We start from the raw sequence: 15,938 nt of genomic DNA on the forward strand, positions 1-15,938 counted from the left end.
TTCGTGTGGATTGTCTTGAGGGATTAGAAGAAAAGGTAAATTGGAAGCCATGTGATCTTTATAGAGCACGTGTACTATGCTAAAAAGGCCATCCTGAACCTATCTGTAGGAACCTTCTTTCGGGCAGAGATAATGTGGAAGTGGAGAAGAAAGGCACATTCTCATGGGTGACCCTACTGCTCATTCACTCTAAATGGCTTCTGGATAGGACAAGCAGGAATGGAAAATATTTTGATCCCATCATTGAATTGTCCTATTTACCCTTATACTCCTCCGATTAACTTACAACAGCCATAGGCTTAACAGTACCCGTGTCGTAAACATATGACATTTTTAGTATGAAATAATAATTTTCAAGATGCTAACTCAGCTGTAAAAATGCAATCTGGGCTGCATTTTGATAGAGAAGGTAGTTTAACATGGTTTCCCTTATATCTCCTCTTGGAACAAAAAAGAAGGAAAATCGTTTACGCTCATCTTGAAAGTGATTTGTGTATTTTGAGGGTTATTGTGAAGATAGGAAAATGGTTAGGAGCTGTCCTCCAATAGAAGTTTCCATTATGTAATATATTTGGTGAGTAGATATCAGAGGTTTTCTCTGTGTCTTAAAAAGTAGGGAAGAGAGCCAGCCCTGATTGCCTAGTGGTTAAAGTTTGGTGCACTCTGCTTTGGCAACCCAGGTTCAGTTCTTGGGCATGGAACCACACCACTTGTCTGTCAGTAGCCATGTCGTGGTGGTGGCTCAGACAGAACAAGAAGGACCTACAACTAGACTATACAACTGTGTCCTGGGGCTTTGGGGATAAAAAAAAAAAAGATAGCAAGATTGGCAACAGATGTTAGCTCAGGGTGAATCTTTTCCAGAAAAAAAAAAGTAGGGAAGATGGTGAAATATATTGTGATTAAGCCATTCATTTGATAAGTGTCATAACTTTTCAGCCTTTAACCTTTATTTTTTGTTTTTTTCCCTCAAATCTGTTTAAACCAGTTTTGGAACTGTACCATACATCTGTGTGAGGAAGGCATATACCACAGAAGCCCTGCAAAATGAAGACAAAGGACTTAGGTTGCACATTAGTTTTTCTACACAAATAGTGTGATTCCTCACATCATCTACACCATACCACATGGATTTTTATGGCACAGATGTTTGTGTATGGTAGATACTCCCTAGCTGAGAGCCACACATTGATTACATGATTGGAGTGGGAGGCTGATGAATGCAAATTCAGCCTTTGTTGCTGAAGCCATAAGAGGCTCACTGAAAAGGCCCTAGGATCCTTCTACGCACACTTAACATTTCTGTTGGCTCAGCAACTATGATCTCTTTAAGTAGAAATATGAAAGGAAAAAAATATAGTAACCTTCCTGCATAATGAAATTCCTTTTCTGATTTTAACCAGGTGTACAAATTTAGCGATAAAAGAACTAATTATTCTATTGCATATTCAGTCAACGAAACCATTTGACCATTGGGCCCCAAAGTCTTCAAATTTTTATCTCTTCTTCAATAATGTAACGTATTTAAAAGCCATTTTGCTCTATTAGAATTCTAAAGAAGCTTGTTGAAAACATCAAAAGTCACTGCTAAACAAATTTCTTCACTTTTAAGCACAAAACTCTACAAGATTCAATAAAGCAGTGTTGAGAATCCTAATTATCTGTGTACCTGCTTTGGTAAGAAATACTTCAGTGTGACATATTTACTTTATATTCTCATTCAAAATGACACTATTGTATAAATAGGTACTTAACCAATAATTGAAACCATTATTCACAGTTGAATACACATGGTGTATAATTAGGATTCTTTTAAAGGGAACTCCATGGTTAAAACTAATTTTGTTTTAGTGTTTTTTAATATTACATATTTTTTTAAAAAAAACACTTCCAATGAATGGTAACTGAATCAAAGAGCAACACAAAATAAAGAATGTTTAAGAGTAAAAGAAAAAAATTCTATTTTTACAGCTAATAGATATTCTCTTATTAGGTAAACTATGTACCTAACTCTTCTAAATTTACCATAGAGCAATGGAAAATGCCCTGCTTCTAAACATTGTATGCCTAGCCCACAGCTACACATCTCTAGTAGCAGTCCAAATATTTTGCCAATTGAATCTAATCCGTCTAAACTTAGGAAAGAGAAACCAGCTCTAGGTTGGCTGTATTTCCAAAATAAATAGCAATATAAATTTAAAGTCAAGAATAATCATATACCCATTGAAAATCACAATTATATAGTCATTGCTTGCTTTCACTGATAAATTATAGGATTTGAGCAATTGACTTAGAAGTCAAGTCCTTAGAAACCTGGTTTATATCATAAATGTAATCTCGACATAGAATCTAGGATTTGCTGTTAGTTGTAGGGAGCAGAGAGTGGATGAATACTTTGTACCATTTTCTAATTACTGCAGTTTCAAATCTTTCTCATTTTGTATAAATAGAGCTTATGAATATATGTATATACACCAGGGGTCCTGAATCTCAGCACTAATGATGTTTTTGGCTGGATAATTCTTTGTTGTGGGGAACTATCCTACGTGTTGTAGGATGTTCAGCAACATCAATGGCCTTTACCCACTATGTGTCAGTAGCACCCCTCCCCCGTTTGACAACCAAAAATGTCTCTGGACATTGCCAAATGTCCCTTCTAGACATTGCAAAATCGCCACTGGTGGAGAACCACTGGTATAAGCACATACACAAATACTTTTTATTTTAATAGTTTTCGTAAATATGCTGTGGTGGCATTAGTAGAACTTTTTACATCAAGTGAATTTCAGATCTCATCTTTAAGGATATGGTGGTTGAAGATATTAATAAATGCACCTATACAGGCACCCAAACACAGTTTTGAAATTGAACTCCCCTTGTGAGAAGAAGTTTTTTCAAAATCTTTGGATTGCTCCATTTTGACTAGTGATCTCAAAAGAGCATTTCTAAGTATCCTTTGATTTGGAGTTTTGTTCTTTCATCATTCTTCCAACCAATATTTGTGAAGCATACCTTATATGCCTCATGCTGTAGACAACACTAAGACGCTATAAATAGACAGTGGTCAACAAGCAGACATGACTTCAGCCCTTTTAGAATGAACAATCTAGATAAAAATGTTGGCAAATGTTAGCCCTTTTTTAATTTAACCGAACAATTAGTGGTGCTGGTGTATAAAATTGATTCACAAAAACTGTTTTGAGTACTTACTGCCTGTAATTCCTGTTTATAGGGGTTACAAAGGTGTGTAAATATAACCCTTGCCCTCTTGGAAGATATAATATTGAAAGAAGCAATTAGAGATTAATAAAGGAAAGGAAGGGATTAGTGATAAAATGGAGTCCTAAGGGCAGTGTGGCTTCCAGTTTGCCATGGTTGCTCATCATTCTCCCACACTTCCAGCATTTGGCAGAGATCATTCCAAAGTTGAAGCCCTCTCTATCAGCTTTGCCACAGCTTTCTGGATTTCAAATGTATATTTTTTTAAAGTCAGACTGCCCCCTCCAAGTTGGTTGGCAATTTATCTAGGTAGTTGAGGATTAAAGAGTGTTTCTAAGGATAGAGGCCTTTCCTCCTCCTTTTTTTCTCTCCTCATATCTGTCCTTCTTCTTTTCTTTCTTTTTTTTTTTTTTTTGGTGAGGAAGATTGGCCCTGAGCTAACATCTGTTGCCCATCTTTCTCTTTTTTGTGTTTTTCTTTTTTTTTGTGAGGAAGATTAGCCCTGAGCTAATACCTTTTGCCAATCCTCCTCTTTTTTGCTGAGGAAGATTGGCCCTGGGCCAACATCCATGCTCATCCTCCTCTACCCTATATGGGACACGGCCACAGCATGGCTTGACGGGCAGTGCACAGGTCCATGCCTGGGATCTGAACCCACAAACCCCGGGCTGCTAAAGTGGAGCACATGAACTTAACCACTACGCCACCAGGCCAGCCCCCAATGTTTCTCTGTTTGCTGAGGAAGATTGACCCTGAGCTAACATCTGTGCCCATCTTCCTGTATTTTGTATGTGGGATCCACCACAGCATGGCTTGATGTCCAGTGCATAGGCCCGCACCTGTGAATCCTGGGCCAGTGAAGCAGAGCGCTTGAGCTCAACCACTGTGCCACTGGCCCTGCCGGATACAGCTGCCCTTCTTAAACCTTGCCTAGCACCTCCCTCCAAAACAACAGCAACAACAAAACCCATGCCAACATCAACAAATGAGAACGATTAAATGTCTCAAATACTATAAGGAATGTTGCACACTAATATTGCAGGACACTGCATTTGGAGAGCTATTTCCCAAGTTAAATGAAATACCTTTATGCCGTTTATATTATGAAATCATCGTTGCTGTTCGAAAACCATTTATACTAACTGGTTTACTTGTAAGCTCATATCATTCTCTGCACTCCACTTTACGTGTGTTATATATACTCTGGTGTACACAAACTCAACTAGATAGATATTTATTCTATAAATATTAAAAACTGACAGAGAGGCAGGAAACATACAGATGAGAAAGAAAACAAATGACCTTAAACTATATTTTTTTAAGTCGTGCAGAATGAGTACTATAGTCCTATAGTTTTGCGTAAGTCACTATAGGAAAAGAATATAAGATCGGCCACCAACATTTGACCTGAGGCATCTAGATATGACACTAAGGAAGAAGAAGGGTGATATTTCTTTTTTCACTTATATTTTCCAAATAATTTTCTTACCTTTTACTTTTATAGTCCTATGATTTCAAGTTTAAGACTTACTAAGAGTACAAATAGGAAAGATTGTCAGATGTGCCATGATACCAGCCAAACTGATCAGATGCAAACATGTCAGGGCATCAGGCTTAGGCCTGAATTATCCAGATAATTGTCCCATTTCAGTTCATCAAAAATGCAGGCTTGACGTCTGCATTTTTAAACAAGATAGAATGTGATTATTACATAAAGGCTCATGCCCTATCACAAGACTGGTTTAAAACAAATAATTGAGAAACAGTATAAATAAAATAAAACCAATTCCTTATATTTAAAAACCATAATGTTGGCTTATACAATAGCAGTTTATAGACAGAGCACACTTCTCAAACTTTAAGGTGCCTCAGAATCATCTGGAGAGCTTATTAAAACACAGATTACAAGGCCTGAAGCCCAGAGATTCTAATTCTAATTTTAATTCTTGATCTGCTGCTGCTCCAGATCATACCTGGAGTGACACTCGCCTAGAATACTGACAGTCACAGGAACATTCATACAGGTAATTCTTATTGTAGTCCATGTCCTCACTTATTGTAGTCTAAGTCCATAGGTTTTAAGCCAACTATGTGTGCTCTTGATGGGAGAGAGACTGCACATGTTTTCCCCAATTTGCCAGTGATCTTATGATTCAGTTGGGAAATTAAGATATTGATGAACTCCTCAAGACTTAAAATTTCTTTCAAATATTGGCAGAAGGTTAACAACACAGATGGTTTTCTGGCCTTAGGTCAGATTTTACTCCATATCAATGATCTTTGGAAACTTTATCCGAATTCCTGTTGAAATTGTTTATTTCAGAGCTAGGATGACCAGATCCAGCCTATGTCTCTTGAGTGTGAGCAGCATTGTTTTGCAGAGGCAGTGGCTAAAATAGACCAGACATTCCCATTGGCTGTTTAGTCATTGTGCTTTTTAGTGGAATTACAGCATGTTACCATATTTTTCTTTGCAGCTTAAACATTGAGCAAACCCAGACATCCGGAGATGCTAAAATGAAAAATCTGTTTCCTCTTGCTTTGCAGTTTGCCAAGTGAATTCCGTCAGACAGCACATTCTATACATTTCAAGTAAATGAAGTTACCCTTAATGTGTTGGCAACATCTGTCACAAAACACTCTCCCGTCTATGGCTTAAATGCATTGGATAGGAATGGATTTGACAGTATATTTAACGAGGCATAATTATGGTTGAGGGCACTAGTTTTGCTGTAACAACTATAGGTTTTTCTTTTCCTTTTTTGTTCTTTTTTCTCTCTTTTTTCTTTTCCTGTTTTTATGTCCTATACAATACAAAGGAGATTCTGTCATATTTGATGAGCGAAGTGGCTGGCAAACGCCATTCTTTGTTGTGGATAACCTATACTTCAAACTCTCTAAGTTGTCTGTCCCCATAAAGTATCATCAAGAAAATTTGTTTCTCCAAGGAGTTCCTGCCGACTAGTTCCAACTTATTCACAAATTGTAAATTTCTTCCATCCCTTGAGACTGTTAAAGAATTTATTTTCTTAATAATTTGTGGGAATCTCTTTTTCACTGAACATTTTTACTGAACATGAACAAGAATGTATGTTCTTACGTGTCCTTCCCCAAGAATCTTTATTTTATTGTTCATTTATTTGCAATAACTGGTCTGGTTAAGAAAGAAATGTTTCCCTTACATTGTTTCCCACTCCGTGCCTAGTACTGCTATTTACAATTCCAAATTATGACAAATCCTTTCCCGCTCTTCCCTTTGATTGTCAGGTTTCTGGTTTATACACAGAAGCAGCACGCACTCGGTGGCATCTGTAATCAAATGAGTCCCCAAACACTTTCTGCGAAAGGATTCTCTAAAGAGACCCAGACAATCCTTCCTAAATTAATTCCAAATGCAGGCATTCAATCCTTCTATTTTTATCATGCGTAGATTTTGATTCATCTGTCACGTGCTCACATATCTCATTTACATATTTCCTCCCAAACAAAGACTGAAGTCTACCTCTCGCACTACTGGGGAGTGAGATCACCCCCAGGGCATTGAGAAGAAAGTATCTTTACCAAATACAATTTGATCTTTATCTCTGATTTATGACCAAGGATCTTTTATGTGGCCAGAGCAGGGCGATTAGAATTGAGGGGTTTCCGGGATTGTGTCAGTGTAGCTGTATGTTGGAATCTCTAGGGGCAAATATTCTAAGAACATAGCCTAAGTCTCAAGTTCAAGAAGAATATTGAAGTCCTGCACCTGCCAAGGATTAGAATATTGTGAAAGCACCAATTTTTGGTTGAAAAAAATGTTCCAGGACTTCTGTCTTAATGCTGAGGTCATTCTATAGGTTACCCCTAATGGATATTAAGAAGAACCCCAGTTCTTCTTAAAGTGTTTACTGCTGGTCGGACACAACAAATACCTGAAAGGAAGGCCAGTAAGTTTTTTTTTTAAGAGGAAAAAATAAAGATGCTTTTGTTAAAGAAATTCAGGCAGCAGGAAGGAAAAAGGATGTGTCTCTGCATTATAATTAAGTAAAAGCTTATCTTATGTCTCTCATTCAAGAAGCATCCTAATGAATGACAATCCACAGAAGCATCAAGAAATTCAAACAATACAAATGCACAACTGTATATGTACAAGCTACAGACCTATAAAATAACATATATATCTTCTGATTGATTCTAGCTCAAAAGTCCAAAGAGTTTTAAGAACAAAGCTGTCTCTATATATCAAACATTTCCAGATATTTGGCTCAATTTCTATTCTCCCTTCATATTAATGGAGGAGGAGCCCGTAAGGAAGGCTGAGTGATAGCCTGATCTTTTAACAGATACAGTTAGGAAGTTGGATTTGGATAATACCACGAGGAACTGATTATCCTGAGCAAAAGTGTTTTAGGACACATTTGCTTGTGGGTAATTAATTTGGGTGCTGAGATCCTGCCACCTACATGAATCTGTCCTAGTTTTGTTTCTTCAAAATGTTTACTTATGTGGAAAAAAGGGTCACATAGTGAGAAAAATAACGTTTATAGAAAAAATAGCATTCAGGTACATAATCATTTTATTACCACTGTGTGTTTAAATTACTTGTTATATGAAGAGCTTCCCCCTTTATTATCATCTTTAAAATAAAGCATTGGAATTATAAAATCTCAAAGATTTCATCCAATCCTATCATTTCAATTAAAAAAATATATATTGTTTCATTCTCTAAGTTAGTCAATTAAGGCAGAATTGTAGGATAGAGGAAAGGAGTAGTGTGACCTGGCTTCATGCTTCACTAACCATGTAATACTTTGTATATGGACAGAAGTTTTCTAAAGTATCTATTTCTTGCATTCCCAACAGTTATAAGAAATCAAAAAGAATATTCTAGAAGAAGACATTTCCTACCATCTGATGAAACACTTGACATTTTTGCAAAAAAAAAAAATTTTAGCAGTGTTGCATTTGAGTAGCATTTAACAGAGTTCAGTATTCTTCTGTCAAAAGCACACATAGAAAGAAAGTAGGTCAAAAGATTACGAGTAAAAACATAGGAAATAGTAACTTTGATTTTTATAACATTTATATTAGATTTTAACGTGTCCCTCAAAGAGATCCAGTTAAGAAACCCATCTGGGGGCCGGCCCCGTGGCTTAGCAGTTAAGTGCTCACGCTCCGCTGCTGGTGGCCCGGGTTCGGATCCTGGGCACGCACCGACGCACCGCTTCTCCGGCCATGCTGGGGCCGCATCCCACATGCAGCAACTAGAAGGATGTGCAGCTATGACATACAACTATCTACTGTAGCTTTGGGGGAAAAATAAATTAATAAATAAAATTAAAAAGCGTATGAAAAGAAATTAAAAAAAAAAAAAAAGAAAGAAACCCATCTGGACCAGCATTATCCCCCTGGTGGTAGACTGTATTGATGATCAAGAATTATCCATATAAATCATGGATAAATGGCATAAATTTAAGTCTTATTTAATATCAAGAAAAGCTAGAGAATTTCCATAGTATTCATATTTTTCAGAGAAGTTTGTATTTAGAACAAATAGAGAGAGGATATATATGTTATCTTGGACTGCATTCTACATTGAATATTGGAATTGTAAATGACAGGCATTTTAGACACATCACAGATAAATCACATCAGAGGAAAAGAAGTTACTAATGCTGTATATTTAGATGCCGTATATTTAGATGAACGCAAAACAACATGGAGGGATGTAAAAATCATACATTGTTGAATTTAGCCTTTTCAGTAAAAAGTAAACACATTTGATGTTAATGAAGTTACTGTGTTTAGTTTTTAAAAAGTTTCCTTCCTTGTGGAATGTGTTTTCAAATGAACATTGTATGTGCTTGTAGGGTGCTGTGATCACGCCGACAATGGACCATCCTATGTCAATGCAGCCAGCCAACATGATGGGCCCCCTGACACAACAGATGAATCATCTTTCGTTGGGCACAACAGGAACGGTGAGTTGAAGGGTTATTTTTGTTTGTTTTCTTGGACTTCTTCAATAAGATGCAATACTCTCTGTTTTCACTGCCATTATTAGCAAAACTGGTTCTATGCCATTGACTAACACACCTTTCAGGTTCCGGTATGAATAAACTGCATTCTGCATGCATATTCAGTTCCGGGGCACGTTTACTCACATTGACAAGGCTGGAGGTTCTACTGTGTTGCATTTAAATTTGAGTTACTTCTTGTTCTCAGGACATAGTACACCAGGCATAATGTCTGTTTTTGGAAAGGTGTCTTTATGCATGCACCTGCGAATCTAGACCTTGTAACTTAATACACTTGAGCCTGGTTTTCTTTTCCTAGATGCCTACCACTCAGCTCATATATCATTCCCAGGTTATTCTTCACAAGCAAGGGGCCAACCCTGACTATGACTAATATTTAGGGCTTTTTATTTACTGTCAATGTTTAAATCAATAAAAAGGAATTGAGAACCTGACATAATCGAGTTCTTTTAATTTTTCCTTTGAATATGTCGACATAGATGATGTTGAAAAAAAGGAAAAGGATCTAATGTACTTGATCTTTTTTATAGGTTGGGATATTTTTGACTAGCCATTATTTTTCCTTAGGGAACAAAAGTATATCGAAAAATGCCTATTGCAGCCTCAATTTTATATCACGAGCCGTTTGAAATTATTAGCAAAACTTTATGTTTGTTTGTAAAAAAAATCTATTGTAAGACAATTCCCCAAATGCTCAAGAGGGCAAATGTCTAATACAACCTGGAATACTGCAACTTTGCTAATTACCATTATAGAGAACAACGAAAAACATTAAAGCCAACCTCCCATGTGACACCATTGGTAACAGTTTTACTTTCCATAATGTTAATGCGGATAATTTTGTCATTTTTAAAGATATAGAAAGAAAAAATGTATTTTGTTCTGACTGAGGCAGCTTAAGTATTATAGAAAGAGCACTGGACTAGGAATTGGGAATCCTAGATTCAAATCTTGACGGAGCCCTGTTGTTTCTATCTGTCCTCGGGAAAATAAGATCCTCTAGTCTCAATTTCCCTCTATGTCTAGTTGAAGTGTTGATATGATGATATATGGGGCCCCTTTGACTATACGCCTCTATGTCTTTAAGCCTGTATGTCTCATAGTTACCACTTCTGTGATTCTTCACAGTTATGCTGGCATCATCTCCAAATACCTACATACACTACGGACGCTAGCTACTGATTGGAAATTTTACCTTAAAGCAATGACTTCCTTACCACATGGATATGTTGACTCAAAGGCTTTTTGGAATATAAGAAATTTCTGACACGTCCACTGAGACCTCAATAATCTGTTCTAAATAGAAAGGAAGTCTATATACCTAATGGAAAGAGTCACATTGTTTTGATAAAGAAATTTGATTTTGGACCGGCCTGGTGGCGCAAGCAGTTAGGTGCACGCGCTCCACTGTGGCGGCCCGGGGTTCACCGGTTCGGATCCCGGGCGCGCACCAACACATCACTTGGCAAGCCATGCTGTGGCGGTGTCCCATATCAAGTGGAGGAAAATGGGCATGGATGTTAGCCCACGGCCAGTCTTCCTCAGCAAAAAGAGGAGGATTGGCAGATGTCAGCTCAGGGCCGGTCTTCCTCAAAAATAAATAAATAAATAAATAAAGTAAAAAAAATTAGTTTTATTAACATAAACAAATTACCTATCTCTAAGACCTCAGTTGCTGAACCTATAAGAAACAATTGATACCTTACCTCTCTGAAGGCTTGGATTTGATCAGATGATTTCTTAGGTCTATGACTAAGACTTTTCAAAGTCATATCTAAGACTACATTTAACTGTACATTATAGTACAGCTAACTTTCGTCAGGAAGATTGTGAAGATAGTATTTCTACAGCTTTTAACAACGCATAAGGATTATCTGTAGTCACTTTGCTCATTTACTAACAAAGCAGATCCTAAGAACAGTATTGGGAAGCCTGAACTTTCTCATGTTCCCACTACTGATTTTTCCTTCATTTTAGCCTTCCTCTCCTTAAATGATCATAAATTCTGAATAAGTGAAGTAATGCTATCCTGTTGTATTGAAATCTGATGAAAGAGGGAGTTATAATGCAAAGCATAGAAAGAAACACTTTATAAATCCTACTCATTTGAATCAAAAGCACAGCCAGCTGACTTGCTGAAGTTTCAATTTGCAAGCTGGAAAAATACAAGAGCTAAGTTGATTGAAATATGACTAAATCCTTTAGGGAATTGAAAAATAAGCTAACATATATAGAACAGAATTGGAATTACAATAGTTATTGATTCAATAACATATTATGATTAGTATTTGAGCATTTTCAACAAGAACACATTTATACAAGACCACAGTTTTTACCCAGCTAGTAATAGCAAAATTATTCAATAATGATATATATCCCCTCCCTTTCTTAGAAAACAAAGTTTTAAGCATGTGGCTTATTTTTAACACCACTTTCATCTAGTTTTTTTTTTCATTCTTCTACTCCTTCAAATTTGTACTAAATAATGCTTAGGTACCTTATAAGCTTTGTGTAAATTGATGTTTTGCAAAGGTTTAAAATTTCATAAGGTTCTGGAAAGGCAGAGAAAAAAACAATATTACTTTGTTGATTTATTCAACAAAATATCCCTGGGTATGTTTAATGTCCAGAATACAATTTCTCAAACTGTCACTCTTACACTTTGATATGCCATCATAGGTTCATTTTATCTGTATTTTTGATTGGCATTTGAAGTTGCTATTATGCCATTGAATTGATTCATTTAATCAAATTTCCCCACCATATTGCATCTTTTTAACATACTTTATCCAATGCTGGGAAGGTGGCCTGGTGTCATGGAAAGAATAGTGGGCATTGGAATTAAACTTGAGTTCAAAATCTGGGTCTCCCCTTATTAGCTGTCCACGTTTAGGTAGCTTACCTAACCTCTCTGAACTTTTATTTCCTCTTTTACAAAGTAGGGAGAGTAATATTTACATCTCAGGGATGTTGAGATGTTAAATGGAATGATGTATGTAACATACGTCAGACAGTGTGTGACACCCAGTAGATGCTTATCAAATGAGCCATCCTCACCCTAACTGGTGAGGAATCTAGCCCAGCTCACCAGAAGGGATGTAGGACACTATCAAGTCCACAGTACAACCCACTGGCCTGCTCTGTTTCGTTTGACATAATTTATTTCTTTCAAGTTTCCACTTCCTTAGCTTCTGACATGCTGTTTCAGGGCTGTAAACCCAAAAGTCTATAGAGGCCAGCCAAGTCACATTAGTGAATAAAGTTGACAAAGTTCAAGCAAAAAAACAAGAAATATATAGTCAAATTTGGTCTGTATTTACCTATGTCACAAACATAGTCGTGTAATATAAATATACATGATATTGGAGATTATATTTTAAATTAGAGATTTTTTTAATGCAATAATGATAATATCTCTGCCTGACTGTTGGATGAACAATTGGGAGAGTTGATGCCTTGGCAGCCTGGGACACTGATGCCTCATCTATAGAGGGCAGCCATTACTCAACTCCAGACAGCTACTGCTACATGGGTATACAGACCCAGGGTGGCCTCACCTTACAATTTTTCAAAATAAGCTAAATATTTGGATTTTAGTGGGAAATTTTGCTATATTTGAATATTGGACCCAGTTTGTTCTAAGAGTTCTCAGTTTGTAACTCCTGCCCAAGGTTTTCCTGGTTCTCCTCCGACCTCTCTGACCATTGCTTCTTCTTTTCTTTCATGTGCTGCTAAGCCAAGGCTTCATTTTTTAATTTACTTCTCATTCATACATGATTTCCTTAAGCAAGCTCATTCACTTTCATGGTTTGTGAACTCTGCCTTCTATGCTAAAGACTTCTAAGACTGAGTCTTTAATGCTAACCTTATCTTAGAATTTTAGACTCATTTATCCAACTGCTTGCTATATATCAGTGTAAGTCTGCCTCTGACATCTCAAAATCAGCACAATCCAAATTAATCTCGTGAGCTTCCCCAAGCTTCCTCCCCACTGACACCCTTCCTCTTATATGTTCCTGCTCCTTATTTCCTCTCAAGCTAATCCCATGACCATTTGCCCAGGTAGTCAAATGCTACACCCAGGACTCAATCTAGACTCTTCCCTTCTCCCTCACCACCATATACAATTACTTTTCAAGTCCCACCAATTTTGTACACAGACATTTATCAAATACATCCCTTCATCCACATTTCTAGAGTCTCTGCCCTGAACTTCATTTGATTAATTGTAACACTCTCCTAACTGTTGTTTCTGCTTCCAGTCTCAATTTGCTCTAATCCATTATCCACCATGTTGCCACAGCCAGTCAATCTAAAATTATCTGACCATGTCTGTCTCCTACTAGTAACTTTTCAGAGGCTTTCAGATGTTTGAGCTCACTGAAATTCTGCAAAACAAAGTGTGAGCAGTGACAAGTCAAGATTAAGACAGGAACCTCAACTACAGAAACAGATAGTTTCCAAGGGCAGAGCAGAGAGAGATCCAGTGAATAATCCAAAGTAGGCAATGGTCAGGGCTGATGGGAGTTGGAGCTAGATTAGAATTTTTCATTTCTAGAAGGGGAGCCTAGGCTGTAGTCCATATCCCACTTTCTTTTCTAAGATTCCAGAGTAAAGGAAGTGTGTTGAGCCAAAGCCTCTTTTTCATCTTCACAAAATTAGATAGATTTGGTCCCCCATAACCTCAAATTTTGAAATGGATGCTATGTAGTTTAATTTCTCTACCATTTGCCACCTCAAAGTTTATTGTTCAATTCTCTACCTATTTTTAAGATGAACAGAGTCTGCAGGCCTTAAAAGAAATGAATTTTATGCAAGAAGTGTAACTGTTTTACTCCAGGTCTCTGCTGACCTTGAAGAATTTTCTAGCTCTCCCGCTTTTGTTTATTTTTTGTCGCAGGATTCCCTAGATAGCACCAAAGCCCTGTTATCCATAATTTCTTATCACTCTATTGTAAGCTTTAGCAGAAACCACCGGGGATTTTACTGTGTTATGAGAACCTCCAAATTGCGTGACAATCTTGTTTTACAAGTTTCTTATCTCCTTTTCATTTGTTCAGTTGGTGGTCACCAGTGGCTTACTATGTCACCAGCATCTGTTGAAAGAAATAAAAAGTTTTTGTTCTGCGGGCTCCTTATCTGCAGTTCTGTTTGTGTTCTCCAAACCACTGGTGATTTGTGACCTCATTGGATTCCCATAGTGTAACCATAGCTACTCACAAAGATAATCTTGTAATTGTACTCTATTTGTTCGCCATAGTTCTCTAACATTTTTCGGTCACACTGTTCTTTCTTCATTGCTCTAAAATCCTGACAGTATCAGGTGAAAATCCTGAGTTACTCATTTTGCTTAAAGATTGTCTTTTTTTCAATTATTAGCTATTAATATAATTAATAAGACTGAGAGTGATAAAAACAACATGCAATGTTAAATGGAGTCATGATTAAGAAATAGTATCATAAATTCATAAATGGTAATGAGTACATCTCCTTAACTGGTTTTTCAGGAAAACGTATTAATTAATTAAAAATAGTCAAATACAAGAAAAAATAGATAAAAGGGAATAGTCTTTAAAAATTTGTTTAGCCTTACTCTAAAATATATGAACTTTGAAGGTAGTCTTATAATATAAACAACAAACAAGTAGGCATTATGTGAAAGTCTAGTATTATGAAAATTTATTTGCAAATATTAAGCTTTTGCTATTTAAAAAGTGGATTCTGAGTTCGAATAAATTAGCAACAAAATACAAAAGCCCCAATGGATAAAATGCCAAAGGACATGAACAGATAGTTGATAAAGGAGGAAATAGAATGCCAAAAAACTTAGGAAAAAAGTAGTACTCAAAGAAACAGTGATTTAATCAGACATACACACGTTAACTCATGAAATAAATGTATCAAAATAATACACATTGCTGATGAAGGCATAGGGAAATAAACATACCCAATCAGTGATAATGTAATGATAGGAATCTAAATTTGTAAAAGTGTCAGTTGAATAGCAAGGTGGGCAGATAAGACACTTCAAAACAGCTCTACTAATTGACCACGCAGTTATAGTTTTGAGAAGCTATTCTATGGAAATATTCTAAAATAACAGAAAAGCCTTTATACCACAAAAATATTCAGCCCAGTGTTCTTTATAATGTCTATTAAGGAAGATTGATTAAATAAATGATAATCTATCCATAAACCAGACTGTAATACAGCATGAAGTTATATGCATCTAAAATAATTAGGAAAAGGATTATCTATAATCTTAAATCAAAAAACAGGATGTAAATCTGCACATGTATAGTATCAACTATGAAAAAATATTTATGAAACAAGGCTGTAATAAATACAAAACAAGTGTGATTATTTCTGGGTGATGGGATTAGAGATAACTTCTATGTTAATCATTATATTTTCTGCATTCTCCAAGTATTCAACAATGAGCATGATTTACTTTTATTATTTATTTTAAAATGTTATGAAGTTATTCTTGGAAAATGACTAGTGGCATGGTCTTAAAATTAACTTTTTTTTTTGGTTTGTGGTAATAATGATTGCAGTTTTTAAAAAGGTACTAGGAAGTACTACTACTATTAATAATGTATTTGGAGACCCTTTAAAAATGATTCTACTAATTCTAGACTTGGGGATTATAATCAACTCACTAGTTCACATACCTGTTGCAGTAAACAGAGTAACTCA

The 15,938-nt window shown here is 36.3% G+C and overlaps 1 protein-coding gene across 8 annotated transcripts in view; it reads left to right on the forward strand.

Annotated features, from left to right (window-relative positions):
• Window positions 1–15,938, forward strand: part of RBMS3 (RNA binding motif single stranded interacting protein 3) — a 679,730-nt gene that overhangs the window by 605,246 nt on the left and 58,546 nt on the right. For all 8 annotated transcript variants that reach the window (XM_058554287.1, XM_058554276.1, XM_058554222.1 and 5 more), the window contains one exon: window positions 9,072–9,182. In XM_058554287.1, coding sequence (XP_058410270.1) covers window positions 9,072–9,182 — 111 coding nt within the window. The remainder of the gene's footprint in view (window positions 1–9,071; window positions 9,183–15,938) is intronic.

The sequence above is a fragment of the Diceros bicornis genome, chromosome 2 (assembly GCF_020826845.1).
Source record: "Diceros bicornis minor isolate mBicDic1 chromosome 2, mDicBic1.mat.cur, whole genome shotgun sequence".
NCBI lineage: Eukaryota > Metazoa > Chordata > Mammalia > Perissodactyla > Rhinocerotidae > Diceros > Diceros bicornis.